This window comes from Eumetopias jubatus, unplaced genomic scaffold (assembly GCF_037043125.1).
Source record: "Eumetopias jubatus isolate StellerSeaLion01/CBP00866 unplaced genomic scaffold, mEumJub1_p1.0 scaffold_13, whole genome shotgun sequence".
Lineage (NCBI taxonomy): Eukaryota > Metazoa > Chordata > Mammalia > Carnivora > Otariidae > Eumetopias > Eumetopias jubatus.
Window position 1 is genome coordinate 27,598,911 of NW_028274819.1, and position 19,026 is coordinate 27,617,936.

General features: G+C 37.3%; 1 protein-coding gene across 6 annotated transcripts in view; it reads right to left on the bottom strand.

Annotated features, from left to right (window-relative positions):
• HIPK3 (homeodomain interacting protein kinase 3) overlaps positions 1 to 19,026 on the bottom strand; it is a 90,054-nt gene that overhangs the window by 48,064 nt on the left and 22,964 nt on the right. For all 6 annotated transcript variants that reach the window (XM_028087731.2, XM_028087728.2, XM_028087733.2 and 3 more), the window contains exon 2: positions 10,628 to 11,726. In XM_028087731.2, the coding sequence (XP_027943532.1) occupies positions 10,628 to 11,724 (1,097 nt within the window). In that variant the 5' untranslated portion in view covers positions 11,725 to 11,726. The remainder of the gene's footprint in view (positions 1 to 10,627; positions 11,727 to 19,026) is intronic.

The window sequence follows — 19,026 nt, forward strand, 5'->3', positions numbered from 1 at the left end:
GCAATTTTTATTTATTTTTTATTTATTTTTTTTAAGATTTTACTTATTTGACAGAGAGAGACACAGCAAGAGAAGGAACACAAGCAGGGGGAGTGGGAGAGGGAGAAGCAGGCTTCCCGCTGAGCAGGGAGCCCGATGCGGGGTTTGATCCCAAGACCCTGGGATCATGACCTGAGCCAAAGGCAGATGCTTAATGACTGAGCCACCCAGGGGCCCCTATATAGCAATTTTTAGAAAGATAATTAATATTTCTTTCTAAATATTAACAAATATTAATATATCTAAAATTGTAATTTGATAAAATAATTTCAAAACAAAGTGTAAAAGGATGTTTTTCTTGATTCCCATTAATAATCAAGATTTCCATTTTTCACCTATTAGAAATAACAGATTGCCTAAAACTAAGTAAAAAACAGGGCACCTGGGTGGCTCAGTTGGTTGAGCATCCAACTTTTGATTTCGGCTCAGGTCATGATCTCAGGGTCCTGGGATCAAGCCCCACGTCGGGCTCTGCACTGAGCGTGGAGCTTGCTTAAGATTCTCTCTCTCCCTCGACCCTTTCCCCACACTCTCAAAAAAAACCCCACACAATGCTCCACCCTCCCCCCTCAAAAAAAAAAAAAACAAAAAAACCCCACAATGCTCTTATCACATTAAAAAAAAAATCAGTAATTCCCTAATACCATCTAACATTCAAATTTTCTCTATTACCTTATAACTGTCTCTTTAAACTGTTCAATTAGTATCTAAATGAGTTCACACATGCAGATTCTATTTAACAGTTTCACAGAATAATCTACAGAAACTTACACTGGAAAAAAAAAAAAGGCCAGAGGTATAGAATTAAACAAAAGCAAATTGCAAAACAGAATGTAATCTGTGAGCCTATTTTTATTTAAATGTTTTTTTAAGATTTTATTTATTCATTTGTTGGGTGGGGGGAGAGCACAAGGCAGAGAGAGCAGCAGGCTCCCTGCCGAGCAAGGAGCCCAATGCATGATCCATGGATCATGACCTGAGCTGAAGGCAGACGCTTAACCGACTGAGCCATCCAGGTGCCCCTTAAATGTTTAACTTAATAAATGATAACATAAAGTAGTCATTTTTAGAAGATAAATACTAACCATGATTTGGGGGAATTATAAAACAAATCACCCTGAAATACTTCAACTGTAAAACAAAATGTGATTTAGCTTAAAGAAATTTTAAAGGCTACATTTCACTTCCTCTGATTCAGGTAGTCAGTCATGTCTAAAATACCAGTAATGGAGAGTTTTCCAGGTTCCTTTGTTTTTCTTGTTTATTTTTGTTTGGTTTTAATGTGGAGTTTTAACACATGGTGTTAAATATATATTTAGATATAGATATCCATAGAAGTCAGGTGCATGTCTAAATTCATATACAATTTAAGTCAAGAAATATCAACCATAACAAAGCATCTTCCCCCAGGAGGGGGAGTATCCTAGTAAAAAAAAAAAGCACAATCCACTGCCACACTAATACCAATCAATCCATTTCTTTCCACAGCCACCATGTCCTCTCTGTGGATTACCTTAATGCCTCTTTCCTAATGGTTCTCCTACTCCTACTCTTCAGTCTGGTCCTCTTCCCTCTCCAAATAGCAGCCAGAATGATTAAAACATAAACCATTGCAGCTACCCTCCCAACCTCAAATCACAACCCTACATTATCCATTCTACTATGCCTAAGTCTCACTGGCAGGCTTTCAGATTCTTTATCAAACTCTTTCCAACCTCAGAACCTCCACACAGGCTCTTTCTTTGCCTACGGTTCTCATTCCATCCATTCTGGTTGGTGGTCTCCCTTCAGGCCCCAGTTTAATATATCATGTCCTTAGAGATTTTTCCCTATCCACTCAATCTAAAGTCCCTACAACTGATTAGCTACTTGAAAAAAAGAAAAAAAAAATTAGATCCACACCTCACACAAATTATAATAAACTTAAAATAGAGATCTAAATATTTAAAATGTAATTCAGTAAGTACTAGAAGGAAACAGGGTGAATGCCTCTTTGAACTCAGCAAGGGAAAGGCTTTCTAAGTATGACTTAAAATCCAGAGGCAATGAATGAGAAGACTGATAAAACTGACCACACTCAGGAGGCGCCCAGGTGGTTCACTCAGCTAAGCATCCAATTTCGGCTCAGATCATGATCTCAAGGTCATGAGATCTAACCCAGCATGGCTCTATGCTCAGCGTGGAGCCTGCTTAAGATTCTCTCTCCTCTCCTTCTGCCCCTTCACCCACCGCCACAAACTCACACTCTTAAAACACACACACACACACACACACACACACACACACACACACACAAAACTTTTTACAAGGCAAATAAAACCACAAAAAGTCAAAATGGAAAAAAATTCAACATATATGACAAATGAAGGGCTAACACCCCATATATATAAGAGATCTCTAAAACTGATGGACAAAAGACCAAACTCTTAATAGAAAAATGGGCAAAAGGCATGAACAGGCAATTCACATTTATACACACAATTTTATTTCTTTTAAAGATTCGTTTATTTATTTATTTTAGAGAGCATGCACTCGAGCAGGGGGAGGGGCAGAGGGAGAGAAAGAGGGAGAGAAGCAGACTCCCCACTGAGCAGGGAGTCCAACACAGGGCTCAATCTTGTGACCCTGAGATCATGACCTGAGCTGAAATCAAGAGTCAGATGCTTAACTGACTGAGCCACCCAAACACCATTCATACACACAATTTTAAAATGACCCTTAAACATGAGATGTTTAACTTCACTCATAATGAGACATGTAAAATAAAACTATATAGATTAACAATTTTGCCAATCAATTTTGATTGGCAAAACTGTTAAAGAATAACATTCTGCTAGCAAGGCTATAGAGAAATAGGCACTATCGTATTTTGCTGGTGGGAATGCAAACTGGTACAGTTCTGACTGGCAATATTTAACAAAACTATATATGCATTTACCTTTTGACTAAATAATCCCACTTCTAAAAATTTACCTTGAAGATACAACTTGAATACAAAAACAGGTATGCACAAAAACTACTCTTTGTAACTGTAATTGGGAAACACTATGTCAATAATTAGGAAAGTGGCTGAATAAACTATGGTAATCCACATAATGAAGTACTATTCAGCAATAAAACAGAATGAAAAAGATCTCTATGAATTGACGTGAAGTGATTTCCAGAAAACACTGTTAAGGGACAACAGCCAAGTGCAAACAGATATCTACAGCATGTTACCTTTCCTGTAAGGAGGGAAACTGAGAAAATAAACATTTGTCTGTTTATATACACACACACATACGAACAAAAGAAAAACTAATGATAATGGTTACTAAAAGGAGTTAGGGAGGAATGAGACAGGAAGGATGGTGAGGAGGAGAGAGTGTGACATTTCTGATGGTTTTAGCATGCTTCTAATTTATAGATCCACATTAATGTTTCACATAGTCAAACAAACAAAGACACAGATGGGCCCAAAATGAAATACAAAGAAATGAACTTAAATATATTTCAAATAAATAACATAATCACACTTGAAGGTGGAGGTTTGGAGAAGAACCTAAGTAACTTAAAACACAGTATTCTGACTACATGTTCCAAGTCTATGGCTAAAGAATAAAAGAACTGTATAAAAGAACTGTAAATAAATATACTCTAGTTAGTAAATTAGCAATGGTATGGGTAGCAATTCCAAAATTACATTAAATGTATTCTAGAATTGAGCTAATAAGTAACATATGGTGGATAAAGAGAGCCAAGTTTCCTGGTATCATAAAAGGGATTATAAATAAAGGAAGGACAGAATGAACTCTGTCTGAGGTGTCAGAATTGGACAGAGGAGTATGAATTCATGGTTTTAATATATAAACAGATAGATACAGAATTACATAAACACACACACACACACACACACACACACACACACACACACACGCATTTTCTAGCTTTGCCACTCAAAGGGTCTAAAAGCAGTAACACCTTAGTACCAATGAGCGCATCTGCCATTAGCATCCATCTTGTTTGCTAAACACCATTCTCCAATAAAAGGAACCAGAGCTCCTTAGAGAAATAGCCAGTATCAGGGATGGGGAAGGAAGGTACAAAGTCAGTCTGGAACATCTTGTGGTACCAGAAAGTAAGTACTCAAGGGAGGATGGGGCCACGGCAAAGGGACAGAAACAAGCTTAAAGTGGCTCCCACTGGACAGTTTAGGACAATTATTCAATAAAACAAATAATAGTAAGTAACATTATAACCCAATGAATATGAATCCATGAGTACATACAGAAACAAAAAGACTAAGTAAAGGAAAATTCTTCCTTATGAAAGAATTCCTTATACAGGAATGATAGAATTAGAAAAATCATCATTTCACAACCCCATAGTTGTAATTGTTAAGGTCATATTCACCAAGAGAGGCTAAAACTGGTTTGAGAAAGCAGTATACTCTCAAAGTTCCTTTTCACAAGATACTTATTAATTACAAAAAAAAAAAAAACCTTACAGTGGAAAAATCTGGCAGTCACCACCTCAACAAAGTGATCAAAGTTAACCAGTATGGGAAAAAATGACATCATGTTCCTCCCATATGTGAGAACACAACATCACTTCTGTGCAGCTATTCTAAAAATGCATAACCTGAAAACATCAGACAAACTAAAATTGAGGAGCATTCTACAAAATAACTATCCAGTACTATTTAAAAGTGTCAGGGTTGGAGCACCTGGGTGGCTCAGTCGGTTTAAGTGTCCAACTCTTGATCTCGTCTCAGGTCTTGATCTCAGGGCCCCACATTGGGTTCCACGGCTGGGCGTGGAGCCTACTTAAAAAAAATGTCAGGTTATGAAAGGCAAAGAAAGAACCAAGGAACTACTCCAGATAAGAGGACATTACAGGGACATACATGGTAAATGATACAATGTGTGATATTCGATTGAATTCTGGGCAGGAAAAAGGTAATCAGTGAGGAAATTGGTAAAATCTGAATAAAGTCTATAAATAAGCACTGGTACTGAATTGATTTTAATTTCCTCAAATCAAATAGTATTTTGAGTAGTTTAAACAGTTCATCAAATCAATAATATTGAATTAATGTTAACTGATGATTTTAATCATTGTACTGGGGTTATGCAAGAGAATGTCCTTATGTTTAGGAAATATACACAGAAGTATTTAGAGGTAAGGGGGCCTCATGTCTGAAACTTACTGTCAAACAATGCAAGCAAAAATAGGTGTTTTTGTGTACATACAGAAAGAATGAGTGATAAAACTAGGGTGGTAAAATGTTTAAATTTGAAACATTTGGAGAATCCTGGTGAAAGGCATACAGGAATTCTCTGTAGTATCTTTGCAAATTTTTTGTATGTCTAAAATTATTTCAAAGCAAAAAGTTAAAAAACAGAAACAAAACAAGTAGGTATGCTGTTGTTCTCTCTCCCTGTTCATTTTCATCAGAGAGTACTACTTTACCTTTTTGGTTATCTACCCAAAAACACCATAATGGTAAGGTCTGCATTTCTGCTCCTTAATGAATAACCAGCACCCAGCAAAATACTTTACACTTTTATATGCACTAAATATCTTAAAGACTTAATTGTGGATTATTTTATAGTTTTCTATTCATGTATCTTTCCACAGATAAAATTTTAAAAGATCTCCATTAAATGATGAATGGATACACAAAATGTGATGTAGTTATACAATGGAATACTAGGTAGCAACAGAAAGAAATGAATTACTAATAACATGCTACAGCATGAACCTTGAAAACATTATGCTACATGAAAGAAAAAGTCAAAAAGGACCACATATTGTATGAACACATTTATATGAAATGCTCAGAATGTGCAAATCTATAGAGATAGAAAGTAGATTTTTGTTTGCCTAAGGCTTGGAGAATGAGAGAGTGGGGAAAGATGGCTAGAGGGTACAGTAAAGGGGTTTCTGCTGGGGGTTAGGAAAATATTCTAAAATTGTGATGATGATGCACAACTGTGAATATACTAAAAACCACTGAATTGTACAAATAATCTGTATCTGTGGCAACAATGTATGGCACTGAAAACCACTTCATTACAGACTTTGGACGCTTCTATTAAAACTTCTTTTTTTTTTAAGATTTTATTTCCGTATTTGTCGGGGGGGGGGGGGAGGGGAGAGCACAAGCAAGGGGAGCGGCAGGCAGAGGGAGAAGGAGGCTCCACGGAGCAAGGAGTCCGATGTGGGACTCAATCCCAGGACCCTGAGATCATGACCTGAGCCAAAGGCAGACACTTAAAACACTGAGCCACCCAGGCATCCCTTCTATTAAAATTTCTGTTAGAATGAGGGGCACCTAGGTGGTTCAGTCGGTTAAGCATCCGACTCTTGATTTCAGCTCAGATCATGATCTCGGGAGTGGTGGGATGGAGCCCCATGGCAGGCTCTGTACTCAGCAGGGGGTCTGCTTAAGATTCTCTCCCTCTGTCCCTCTCCCACATTTGCACACACTCTCTCTAAAATAAATAAAATCTTTTAAAAAAAAATTCTGTTAAAACAAAACCCAGCTGACAACCTTTTGCCTAACAGGGATACCCCCAAAAAATAACTATTCCGTAATACAGAGAAGAAATTGTCAGCAATTTCAGCCAATACTGAACTTTTTTGGGTACGGGTGATTTAGAGAGAGAACTTTAATAACTAGTCAATCCTAACTCCTTCTCTACTCTCAAGGCTCATTCAAGGGTTATTTCTCACCAGAAGCCTTCTTTGAACCCTCAAATGAGGCTAAGTGCTCTCCTCTGTGTTCCCATAGCACCCTGCACACACCTGTACCACAGGACTTCTTAAGACAAACTACTTTTCTCCTCCATTAAATGATGAAATCATGTTTTCTCTGTATCCCTAGCACAGTGCCAGCACACAAAAAGAACTCAACAAAAATTGAGTTAAATTTGCAGTGTGAATTTGGACCTGTTTGACTTTTATAAGCCTGTTTTCTACTTATTCAATAGGAATTCTATCAATTGTGTTACCTAACTCAGGGGGGAGACATGAGAAACAAACTAGGAAATATACATAAAAGCACTTGGAAAAAAATGTAGTACACATACACAGTCTTCTATTATTATAGAGTACCCTATATAAAGTACTGGTTACCACTGTATGGGTCATTCTCTGTATCTTAATTTTGTTACAGGAACTTTGTCTTTGATACTTCGGCATAAAGGGATGGGAATACCCTAAACAAAAACTGATAAGCCTAAATTAATTATCATTACACACCATTCTGTCAACTATTACAGGCAAAATAGGAAGCATTTTTTACCTCAACAACAATTAATGCTAAATTACTCAGTAAACTTGCAATAAATACAACTGCTTTTCAGGTTACTTTACAGCCCACTTTCCTGTCTCTGTGTACTGAAATGACTCAAACCACAGGCTAGAATTCTACATTTAAAAGAAAAGGAAAATATTCGTGAACTGTATGTTGTCACCACACCTCATAAACAGCACCTTCTGCTGCTAAACCCTTTTATGCATTCAAGAGCCCTGCGTGTTCTTGACAGAAACCATCCTCACGCAGCTGAATTTAGAACATGCTGACCTTGAGCAAATCAATGCCCCTAGCATGTACTTCTGGCTTATATCACTGCAAGAGGTAGACAGCCTCACCATCTATAGTAGTCAACAATTTCTGGCCACTGTCGCCTGTCTATTTTAAGATATCCCTACTACATTTCTGTGTTGCACAGTTCAAAGAAACAGAGTAACACATGAACCTGTGTTTAAACACAAATCGTTTACCTTGGAACTTGGGATATGTATGTTCATACCGTGATTAGCTCAAAAATATTTAATTTGGTAAGTTTCCACTTCCTGCTTTCAACTTTTAAATACAACACATTATTAACAAAGAGTTAAAAATCAAGTGTAAGACACTTTTGCTTACTCTCTAATAAAAATTTCAAGTAACCTTAGTTAAAAACTCAGCCAAAATTGGTGAACAAATATTGAAAAAGATTAATTACCTGCTATTTTCATGCAAAACTACACTAGATATTAAAACTACATAATTAAAGACTATAAGACATTTTCACCAGTCTACCTTAATACTTACTAACTCTTAACTCTTGAATCTAATTAACATAAAGTCCTTTTTAAATGTTTTTACCCAAGCAACATCAACCAAAATGCTACTAGCATGAGCCCTTGTTTACAAATAAGAATCTCATTTTTTCTTCTAAATACAAAATCTGTGTTAGCAACTGCATACCTTGTGAGATTCAGATAAATTATCTACTTGAAATTTATACAGAAAAACAAATTAGAAACTTACTAATTATACTTAGCAATTATTCATAGCTTTTTTTTTCATTCCCAACAGAGGCTAATATTTGTGCAAAGGCCTAATGCTAGAAATCAACATCATAAAATATTTAGCATTTCAGATTGCTTTTTAAAGGATTTCCTTTACTCTCTTGAAACATTTAATAAATGTTTAATAAATGTTCTCAAGTATAAAAGTAAAGTTTTTTTGTTTTTGTTTTTTTTTTTACTCTCATCCAAAAGATTTCAAATAAAGAAAAGGAGTCTAGGTATCACAGGGAGCTAAATCTGATACACAGTATAATGCAGGACCCAAATAAAATGAAGTCATTTACTAACAAGTGAACTAAATATAGAGCCCAAGCAGCTGGAGCCTGGGGGTTTATATAATATGCTAGCTGACAACTAAAAGCTCTTAAGACAGAATCCATAGAGCACAAAGGGAAGGAAAAAAACACTATTCTTCTCATGCTGTTAAATAAGATTTTAAAGTAATTTTTCTGGAAAAAAATGAACTAAGCTAATCCTGTATTTCATTACATTAAAAAAAATCTGTCAGGAGTACAGAGGATCAAATAAATGTAATTATAGGATATATTAAATAGGAATTACTACTCTGACACAATTATCTTTTTTTTTTTTTTGAGAGAGAGAGAGAGAGAATGAGTGGTGGGAAAGGTCAGAGGGGAGAGAGAGAAGCAGACTCCCTGCTGAGCAGGAAGCCCAATGCGGGGCTCAATCCCAGGACTTGGAAGATCATGACCTGAGCCGAAGGCAGATGCTTAGCCAAATGAGCCATCCAGGTGCCCCTACAATATCTTTTAAACCATTTAAAAGGAATAGTATCTAGCACTCTAGTACTAAAAATCTTACAATCAAGAATATACTAAGGAATAAATTAGGCTATGTTCCTAATTTCTAATACATATTTTAATGCATTATCACTAAATGACATAAATATGGGACTCCTAATGACCTACCAATGGCAAGGCCTATATTTGGAGGTGGTTTTTGTAGTGGCTTATTAATTTCTCCGAGATCTTGTCCTGGATACTAAGGCACATATTTGCAAGAAACTAATCAGGATGAGAGGTTAGTACAAAGGTAGATACACCCAGAAAATAAGGGCACCTGGGTGGCTCAGTCAATTGAACATCTGACTCTGGATTTTGGCTCAGGTTACAATCTCAGGGTCCTGGGATTGAGCCCCACCCCACTTCTGACTCCAGGCTGGGCACAGATCAGCTTGTCTCTCTCCTCTACCCATTCCCCCGCCCCCACTCACGCTCACTACTGCTCACTCTGACGCCACACTCTTTCTCTCCCTTCTCTAAAAATAAGTAAATACATCTTCGGGGAAAAAAAAACAAAACAGAAAATAACTACCCCTTGCCGGGTCTAAATTTATAATCCTCACATTCTAACAATTCCCAGCAATAAACTGCATGTATCTGTCTATTCACTAACTTCTTAATGGCCAGTACTGGCAGCTCCTGTTATTTGCCCACTGTGCTGGGGCTCTAGAGTTCACCAAGACCACAAATTCATTCTTGCTGAAATGAAAACAATTTCTCAAAATGATAAAAACATGAATCCAAAACCATTTTACCTACTCAAGAAGATATTTTTGAATCTTGGTAATCATTAGCCCTTAAGACTACCTAGCATTATAGTAATCATGACACTATAGCACTTTATCAATATTTACATGGAAATTATTTTCTTCTTTAAACCCCTAACACCAACACCAAAATAGCACTACCCATAACATATAGATGGAAAGATATTCAAACTTGTTAGAAAAGTCTCCTGAACATTTATGGCAGCCAGGGAAGTGTGTCTGAATCTTCTGAATCTTAAAATTGCTAATCAGGATAACTTTTTGAATTCTCGTATGTAACTTTCCTAAGTAGCCAGTTACATCTAATTGTCCTTAATAAACTAGTTCTTTTTTAAGTGCTAAAATGCCCAAAGATATATACAAAAATTACTATAAACCTTTCCCAACATTTGAAGACTTCTGTTTGGTCGTCATTAATCACCTACCATTCTTTCAGGTCTCCTATTAACAATAAAAATAACCAGTCAAGTGTCTTTGGCTTGGAACTGCATAGAGATTCCTATTCTTTGGGCAGATTTTATGCCTAAATTTTAAAAATCTTTTTAACACCTCAAACCTACACTGATCTTGATTTCTTTATTTATCCAAGCTTTTTCACTATGCGCACACACAAAATTATTTCATTTAGCCAAAATTCAACATTTACTAAATAGCCAAAAAGTAGCTGTCACCTACCTGTAGTACCGAGACTGTAGGTATGTTGAACAAACAGTCTTTGATACATGACTGGCCGACCCAAAGTCTATCACCTTAACCCTGTATGGCTGCCGAACAGGATCCACCAACATAATATTCTCTGGTTTGAGGTCAGCATGAATTAAACCAAGACTTTTCAATTTTTTCAGTGCAGTGGCCACTTGTTGAAGAATGGGTCGAATTACTTTTAGTGGCAGGGGACTGAACTTATTTTGTTTCAGAAAGTCATACAAGTTTTGTTCCAGCATCTCAAAGACTAAACAAGTATGGTTACGGTGCTGAAAGCATTCATAAGCTCGTACAAAGTTATATTCATCAGCATTTTCAGTACTAAGCCTTGCTAATATGCTCACTTCTATTTGCCCTTGACGTGCATAAGAAGGGTGATTCTTCAAAATTTTGATTGCTACAATTTCATTTGTCCCTCTTTTCCAGCATTTGACTACCTGGCCAAAAGTGCCTCGACCAAGAAAATCAAGGACTTCGTAAGTATTTTTCATGGAGCATAAGACTTCATGCTGTACTAACTGATAGTCACCTTCTCCAGTGGTACAATTCTGTTTTGTTCCTGTGGTAGCTGTCACAACTGTCACTGGATTTCCCATGTTGGTTTGCAACATTGCAGGAAGTATGGACAATTCATCGACAATCTGCATTGCGCTGCTATGATTATCCAACTCCTCACTCTTGCGCTTCAATCCACATCGCTGGGGGCCTTCTAGGAAATTTAACCTGTGTCGCCACGCCCCAATTGGAGGTGCCTCCACTTGAGCTTGCTGCGCCTGAGCTGCTATGACCTTTGTAGCACCCGCAGTGTTTTTTAAAACAACAGCACTTGTCTGCAACGAAACGCTGTGTCCTCGAGGTCTGTTAAATGGTATCTTTGTCTGAAAAACACTACCCTTCGTGGGAGGATGAGAATTTCCAACGTTTTTACCATTCACATAGGTCCGTGGATAGTTTCTTTCCTGGAATACACAACTGCTTGGCTCTACTTTGAGTTTCTTCACACTACAAAAGGCACTTGACTGAGTTTGATAAACATACGGTGGGTAGACCAAGACTTGTGAGGCCATACCTGAAGGGGAAAAAGAAAAGAAAAAGGACATATTAACTACAAAAATTTGTTTTTACTTTTAAATCTCATGAAGAAAACTTTCAAGGGTCAAGTCCATAATTTGTAAAAATAATTAAACTCCATTAAGATTTTTCCCCTTGAAGAAGGGGAAATATTCAGATAATTCAGGATCTCCATTTTAGCTAATTAGTGCATCAGCTATTTTGAGTATTGCATAAAAGGCTGAGAATAAAGAGTTGAGTGCATTCATTTAATCAAAAAATATTTACCAAGCAGCTGCAATCACCAGGATATGCCCTAGGAACTGTAACAACCATTTTTCCCCCAAAATGAAAAGTACAGATCCCTAAACTATACACATTTGGCAAACGTAAAACATTCCATCACCAAATTATCATTTATGAACCAATGACAATGAAAGAAAATATCCATTACATAACTACATTCACATTTGTTCAATCTAAAGCTCAAGAATAGCCTCAGGAAAAATAATCAACTATAAAAATAAGTATAGAAGCCAGATATAGGTCCCTTTGCATGACACTCTCTTAACGTCTTTTTCCACATCCACCCTTGTACACTTAAGCAGACTTCTTTACATTCAGATCAATACGTGAATAAGTTCTTGCTGAAGATCTTCCTGGGACACACACAAGCCACTCACCCCCTAGGCAAGAGTTGGGCATTCAGTGCTCTCATAAAAGCTTCTAAGTTCTTCTAATTAGCACTCATGACATGACATTACATTACATTGTAATTGTCAGTGTATCCATCAGTCTTCCACACTAGATCCAAAACAAAATTCCCAGGATATGGAGTCAGTGTTCAAGAAATGTGAGCAGTTCAGATTAATTTTAAAATATTTCCATTCTTTGCAATTTAAAAATCTATATTGTATTAACTGGGCAAGCTCCACTTTTTTAACAAATCAAACATCAATTCTCCAATTCAAAAACAACAGGCTGCCATCATAATATGTAATATATATAATATTTAAAACAATGAGTCACCACCTATTGAAAGACTTACTATGCAAAGCATTTTAATAAATGCCTAATTTGTAACATTTTTTTTCAAGATTTTATTTATTTGAGAGAGAGAGCACTAGCAGAGGGAGGGGCAGAGGGAGAAGCAGACTCCCCAGTGAGCGGGGAGCCCAACATGGGGCTTGATCCCAGGACCCAAAGATCATGACCTGAGCTGAAGGCAGATGCTTAACCAACTAAGTCACCCAGGCACCCCTGGATTATTTTATTTAATCATATTAATATCTTCCCAATTTGCTGTTAAGAAAACTAAAAACTCAAAGGAACTAGGTAACTGGCCAAGGTCACATAGCTGGGGTATAGTAAAAGGAACAGGAAAATACATTGCCCTTCAGATAAAGGCATAAATTTATGCCTCCTTCAACTTCCTAAACATTTTTCTTTCCTTTTTTTTAAGCTTTTATTTTTCAGTCATCTCTACACCCAACACAGGGCTCGAACTCATAACCCCCAGTTCAAAAGTCACATGCTCTACCGACTGAGCCAACCAGGCACACCCTAAACATGTCTTGTTAACCACATTTCTAAGCTGACCTGGCTCTGATAAGAAATGAGCAATAAAACCTTATTAGACAAATTAAGATTTGATGTTCAATGTGTAAGAAAAATCGTAAACTAAAATCTTGGAGTTCTAAACCATTTCAACCAGCATCAGAAGGTTTCAATTTATCCCCACCAACTTATCTCCTTTTAATGAGGCAAAGCCACACTGAAAACTTCTAACCATACCGAACCCATCTGCTAATTCACTTAACACTGTTTGTGAGGATCCCCAACCTTATCTTCAATAATTTAGCATTATCATGATTCTCATTTCAAACCATCTCTGTGACCCACACCCACAGAAACAGACTCAGGGAAACAGATGATGAAACTCAACAGATAAAAATTTCAAAAACTGTAATTATAAACATACTTGTGGATTTAAAGAAAAGCTTGAACATAAATAGGAGAGACATGAAAAGCATTTTTAAAATGGAACCAGTGAGGGACGCCTGGGTGGCTCAGTCGGTTAAGCGTCTGCCTTCGGCTCAGGTCATGATCCCAGGGTCCTGGGATCGAGTCCCACATCAGGCTCCTTGCTCAGCAGGGAGCCCGCTTCTCCCTCTGCCTGCTGCTTCCCCTGCTATGCTTTCTCTAACAAATAAATAAATTTAAAAAATAAATAAAATGGAACCAGTGAGCCCAGGAAACCGTACATACCATACACAGACGGCAGAAAAGCAATTTGGCAATGTCTAACAAAACTGACATACAATCCAGGCAACTCAGATAGTAAAAGAATATTTATGCAGTACCGTGTAAAGAAACACAATACTGGAAATAGCCTAAACACCTATTCGAAAGACACTGGGTAAACATACCTTGATACACAGACCAACTACAATCTTTAAAAAGAATGAAAACAGGGACACCCGGGTGGCTCAGTAGGTTGAGCAACCCACTCTTGGTTTTGGCTCAGGCCACGATCTCAGGGTCATGAGATTGAGCCTGCATGGGGCTCTGTGCTCAGCGGGGAGTCGCCTTGAGATTCTCTCCCCCACCCCGCCCCTCCCCTGACCTGTGTGCTTGTGGGCACTAATGCACACTCTCCCCCCCCCACCTTTTGCTCTCTAAAATAAATAAATAAATCTTTAAAAAAAAGAATGAAAACAATCTATCCTGTTATGGACTGATTCCCATACTATTATGTGAAAAAGCAAGATTCAGAAAAATGTGTACTTTACAATAGATATTACCATGTGTAATAAAAAAGAATTACATATGTATATAACTGCACATATACTGAGTATCTGTACACACATAAACTGTTGGTTTCTTTGTCTCGGAGAAGAGTAACAAGAATACTGGGGGCAATGACAAAGATTTACTTTTCACTGTATATCCTTTTCACCACTTTAATTTTTACTATGTACACGTATTGCCTGTTAAAGATACGTTTTTGAATCATCTGAGAAACCTATTAAAATATATAAATTTCTGGGTATTTACCCCAAAGATACAAATGTAGGGATCCGAAGGGGTACGTGCACCCCAATGTTTATAGCAGCAATGTCCACAATAGCCAAACTGTGGAAAGAGCCAAGATGTCCATCGACAGATGAATGGATAAAGAAGATGTGGTATATATACACAATGGAATATTATACAGCCATCAAAAGGAATGAGATCTTGCCATTTGCAACGACGTGGATGGAACTGGAGGGTGTTATGCTGAGTGAAATAAGTCAATCAGAGAAAGACATGTATCCTATGACCTCACTGATATGAGGAATTCTTAATCTCAGGAAACAAACTGAGTGTTGCTGGAGTGGTGGGGGGTGGGAGGGATGGGGTGGCTGGGTGATAGACATTGGGGAGGGTATGTGCTATGGTGAGCGCTGTGAATTGTGCAAGACTGTTGAATCACAGATTGGTACTTCTGAAACAAATAATGCAACATATGTTAAGAAAAAAGAAAAAGAAGAAGATAGCAGGAGGGGAAGAATGAAGGGGAGTAAGTCGGAGGGGGAGACGAACCATGAGAGATGATGGACTCTGAAAAACACACTGAGGGTTCTAGAGGGGAGGAGGGTGGGGGGATGGGTTAGCCTGGTGATGGGTCTTAAAGAGGGCACATTCTGCGTGGAGCACTGGGTGTTATGCACAAACAATCATGGAACACTACATCAAGAACTAATGATGTAATGTATGGTGATTAACATAACAAAAAAATTTAAAAATATATATAAATTTCATATTTAGAAATGAAACAATACACCTGGGATTCGCTTCAAAATAATAAAGAAGAGAAAATGGATGGGGATATGAATAAAATGAGATTAGTCATAAATCATTCATTATAGGACCTTGACAGTAAAAAGGGGTTCTACTTTTGAATATGTTTATTTACATCTTTCCTTAATAAAAAGTTAAATAAGTAAATATATATTTAAAATTCCACCCAGAAAGATTCTGATTCAGTAAGTCTGTGGTGTGATCCAGGCATCTTTATGTGTACAAGCTCTCAAGGCCATTTTGATTCGTACTAACACCTGAGAAAAAAAATGATCTAGTCTGTACAAAAACCTTAGCAAATTCAAGTTCTACCAATTCAGAGCCCTCGAGTCTGAAAAAAATCGGGATGAAGTCCTAGGGAACAAAAGCACTCCTTGGCCAATCCATGCCATTTTATTAAAGGAGCCTGATGCGGGACTCGATCCCAGGACCCTGAGATCATGACCTGAGCTGAAGGCAGATGCTTAACCAACTGAGCCACCCAGGCGTCCCAATCCATGCCATTTTAAATCAAGGTGTTATGTGGATGACAGCTGAGATCCAGGTAACTGACCTAGAGATATTTAAGAATCTACTACAATTTCTGAATCCTGCTGTTCTTACCTTTTCTTTCCCAACATGCCAAGCTAGAAGGCAAACAATTAAGCCAAGGGCCCTAACCAAGGTCACCTAAAGGAAGCTTAGAAAATTACCCCCTCACCAACCACTGTGCTATGTGGGGCCAATCTCAAAGCAGACTTCAGAAAATAAACACAGAAAGGAATGTCACATAACATACATAGTACATAAGAAGAGGATGGGGGAGGTGCTGGAGCTAATGGTTATAAAAGACTACAAGTAAAGAACTCTAAATTACTAATTAACTTAGCCACTGTGACTCCCTGCCATATCCAGGTATTAAGTCTTTCCTTCTACCAACCCTCCATCAGATAAACTCATGATCTGGTAAGAGTTATCTTCTACTTGGAGTTTATGGATTTTATATAGTAAGCAAAGTACAGGAGCTGCTTAAGTCCATGGAGTCCAAAATACTGACTCAGTACAATACTATTATTTCTTATTCTTTTTCATTGCAATTCAAACTATGTTATACCTCTGTAGCTATATTATTCATGACTTTGTCATTTGTTCTTATCAACTGACTAAGAAATGAAGTTTTGAAATACTACCCCTTTGTAAACTGGGGCTGCCTATAATATATCACTCAGAGGACTGTGAAGACTCCTATCAGAGCAACCACTAAGCTTCCATTCCTCAAGCTTAATAATGTCAGGTACTTTAACTTTAATAGGCTTTTTATTTTCCAACCGTCTAAAAGACTTTAAGATCCATCCGAATTCTATCCATATTCTTCACATCCCTTTACAATTACCAAAACAGCAATGTAACCAATACTGACACCCACAAGCAGGGGTCTGACTACCACTAGCCATAAAGTTTTCTTCTTTTTCTCCTTTACAGGCTTCCTGAGAAAGGAGGGGGGAAGCAAAACTAGAACTACTTTACTATCTTATATACAATGTATTAGCCAATATGAAAATTCTGAATAATTCTGCCGAACTTATACAAAGCCCATGTAATTGGGTTCTTCTTTAAAAAAAAAAAAGTACTGTGACATCACAAACAGATGAGTAAAGGTAATGATGCCTTGCATTCTTATTCAACTTTCTCCTTCTAGTTGTTCAAACCTCAATTTTTAAATTTTTTAAAAAATGATGATAAATATGCGTAACACAAAGTTACCATTTTGTGTACAGTTCAGTGACATAAGTACATTCACACTGTTGTGCAACCATCACCACTATCCATCTCCAGAACTTTTTTCCTCCTCCAAAACTGAAACTCTGCCCATTAAACACTGTCCATTGCCCCCACCCCCAGGCCCTGGCAATCACCATTCTACGCTCTGTAAGAATTTAACTATTTCTAGGTACCCTATATTATGAAACTATACAGTACTTGCTCTTTTATGACTTATTTCACTTAGCATAATGTATTCAAGGTTCATCCATGTTGCAGTATGTGTCAGAATTTCCTTCCTTTTTGAGATTAAATAATATTTCACTGTACGGATATGCCATATTTTGTATATTCACTCAGCCACCAAAAGATATTTGGGGGCACCTGGCTGACTTAGTCAGTGGAGAATGCAACTCTTGATCTTGGGGCTGTGAGTTTGAACTCCACATTGGGTGAAGAGATTACTTAAAAATACAATCTTTAAGGGCCCCAGATGGCTCAGTTGGTTACACAACCGACTCTTGATTTCAGCTCAGTCATGATCTCAGGGTTGTGAGATCAAGCCCCACATCAGGTTCTGCGCTGACTGTGGAGCCTGCTTAATATTCTCTCTCTCTCCGTCTCCCACTACCACTCCCAACTCACATGCTCATGCTCTCTCTCAAAAAATAAATAAATAAAATCGTCTTTAAAAAAAAAAAAAATTTGCGGGCACCTGGGTGGCTCACTTGGTTAAGCGACTGCCTTCGGCTCAGGTCATGACCCTGGGGTCCTGGGATCGAGTCCCACATCGGACTCCTGGCTCAGCAGGGAGCCTGCTTCTCCCTCTGACCCTCTCCCCTCTCATGCTGTTTCTCTCTCGCTTGCTAATAAATAAATAAAATCTTTAAAAAAAATATTTGGGTTGCTTTCACCTTTTGACTACTGTGAGTAATACCGCTATGAACATGGATGTACAAATTTCTCTTCAAGACCCTACTTTCAATTCTTTTGTGTATATACCCACAAGTGAAATTACTGGATTATATGGAAATTCTATTTTCAATCTGAGGAATCACTATACTGTTTCCCATAGCAACTGTATCGTTTTACATTTCAACCAGTAGTGCACAAGGTTACAATTTCTATACATCCTTGCCAGCACTTGTTATTTTTTTCTTCTTTTATATAATAGCCACCCTAATGGGTGTGAAGTGGTATCTCACTGTGATTTTTAAATCTAATTCATCAATACTGGCTGTACTAACATCCAGAGTTTGACATCATCAGTAGCTATAATAAGTAAGCTTTCTATTTTTTCATTTGAGTTCTTGACAAATATTAAACATTACACTTAAAACTAAATTCTATAGAAACCCACATTATTAGCTGGGCATTCCCAAATGACTACTGAATAATCCCCAGTTTTTTCAGACTATCAATGGAAATTACAGAAATTATTACATTACTAAAAGCATCAAGTTTTTCATAAATATGAAAATGATTAGCATTTGTGAGATCAACAAGAATAAATGAAAAGAACGAGTAAGATGAAAGACAGAATTTTAAGAATTTTTTTTTTAAATATAGAGAGAAGCTCAGGGAAACTAAAAGATTATCTCATAATAAACAGGGTTTAGAAACCAAAGCATTAAATTTGTAGCCAATATTCTACAATCAAAAAAAAAAAAAAAACCAATAGCACTACAACAACCAAAAAAAAAAAAAAAAGGCACCTCTATGCGTTACCTTAGGGA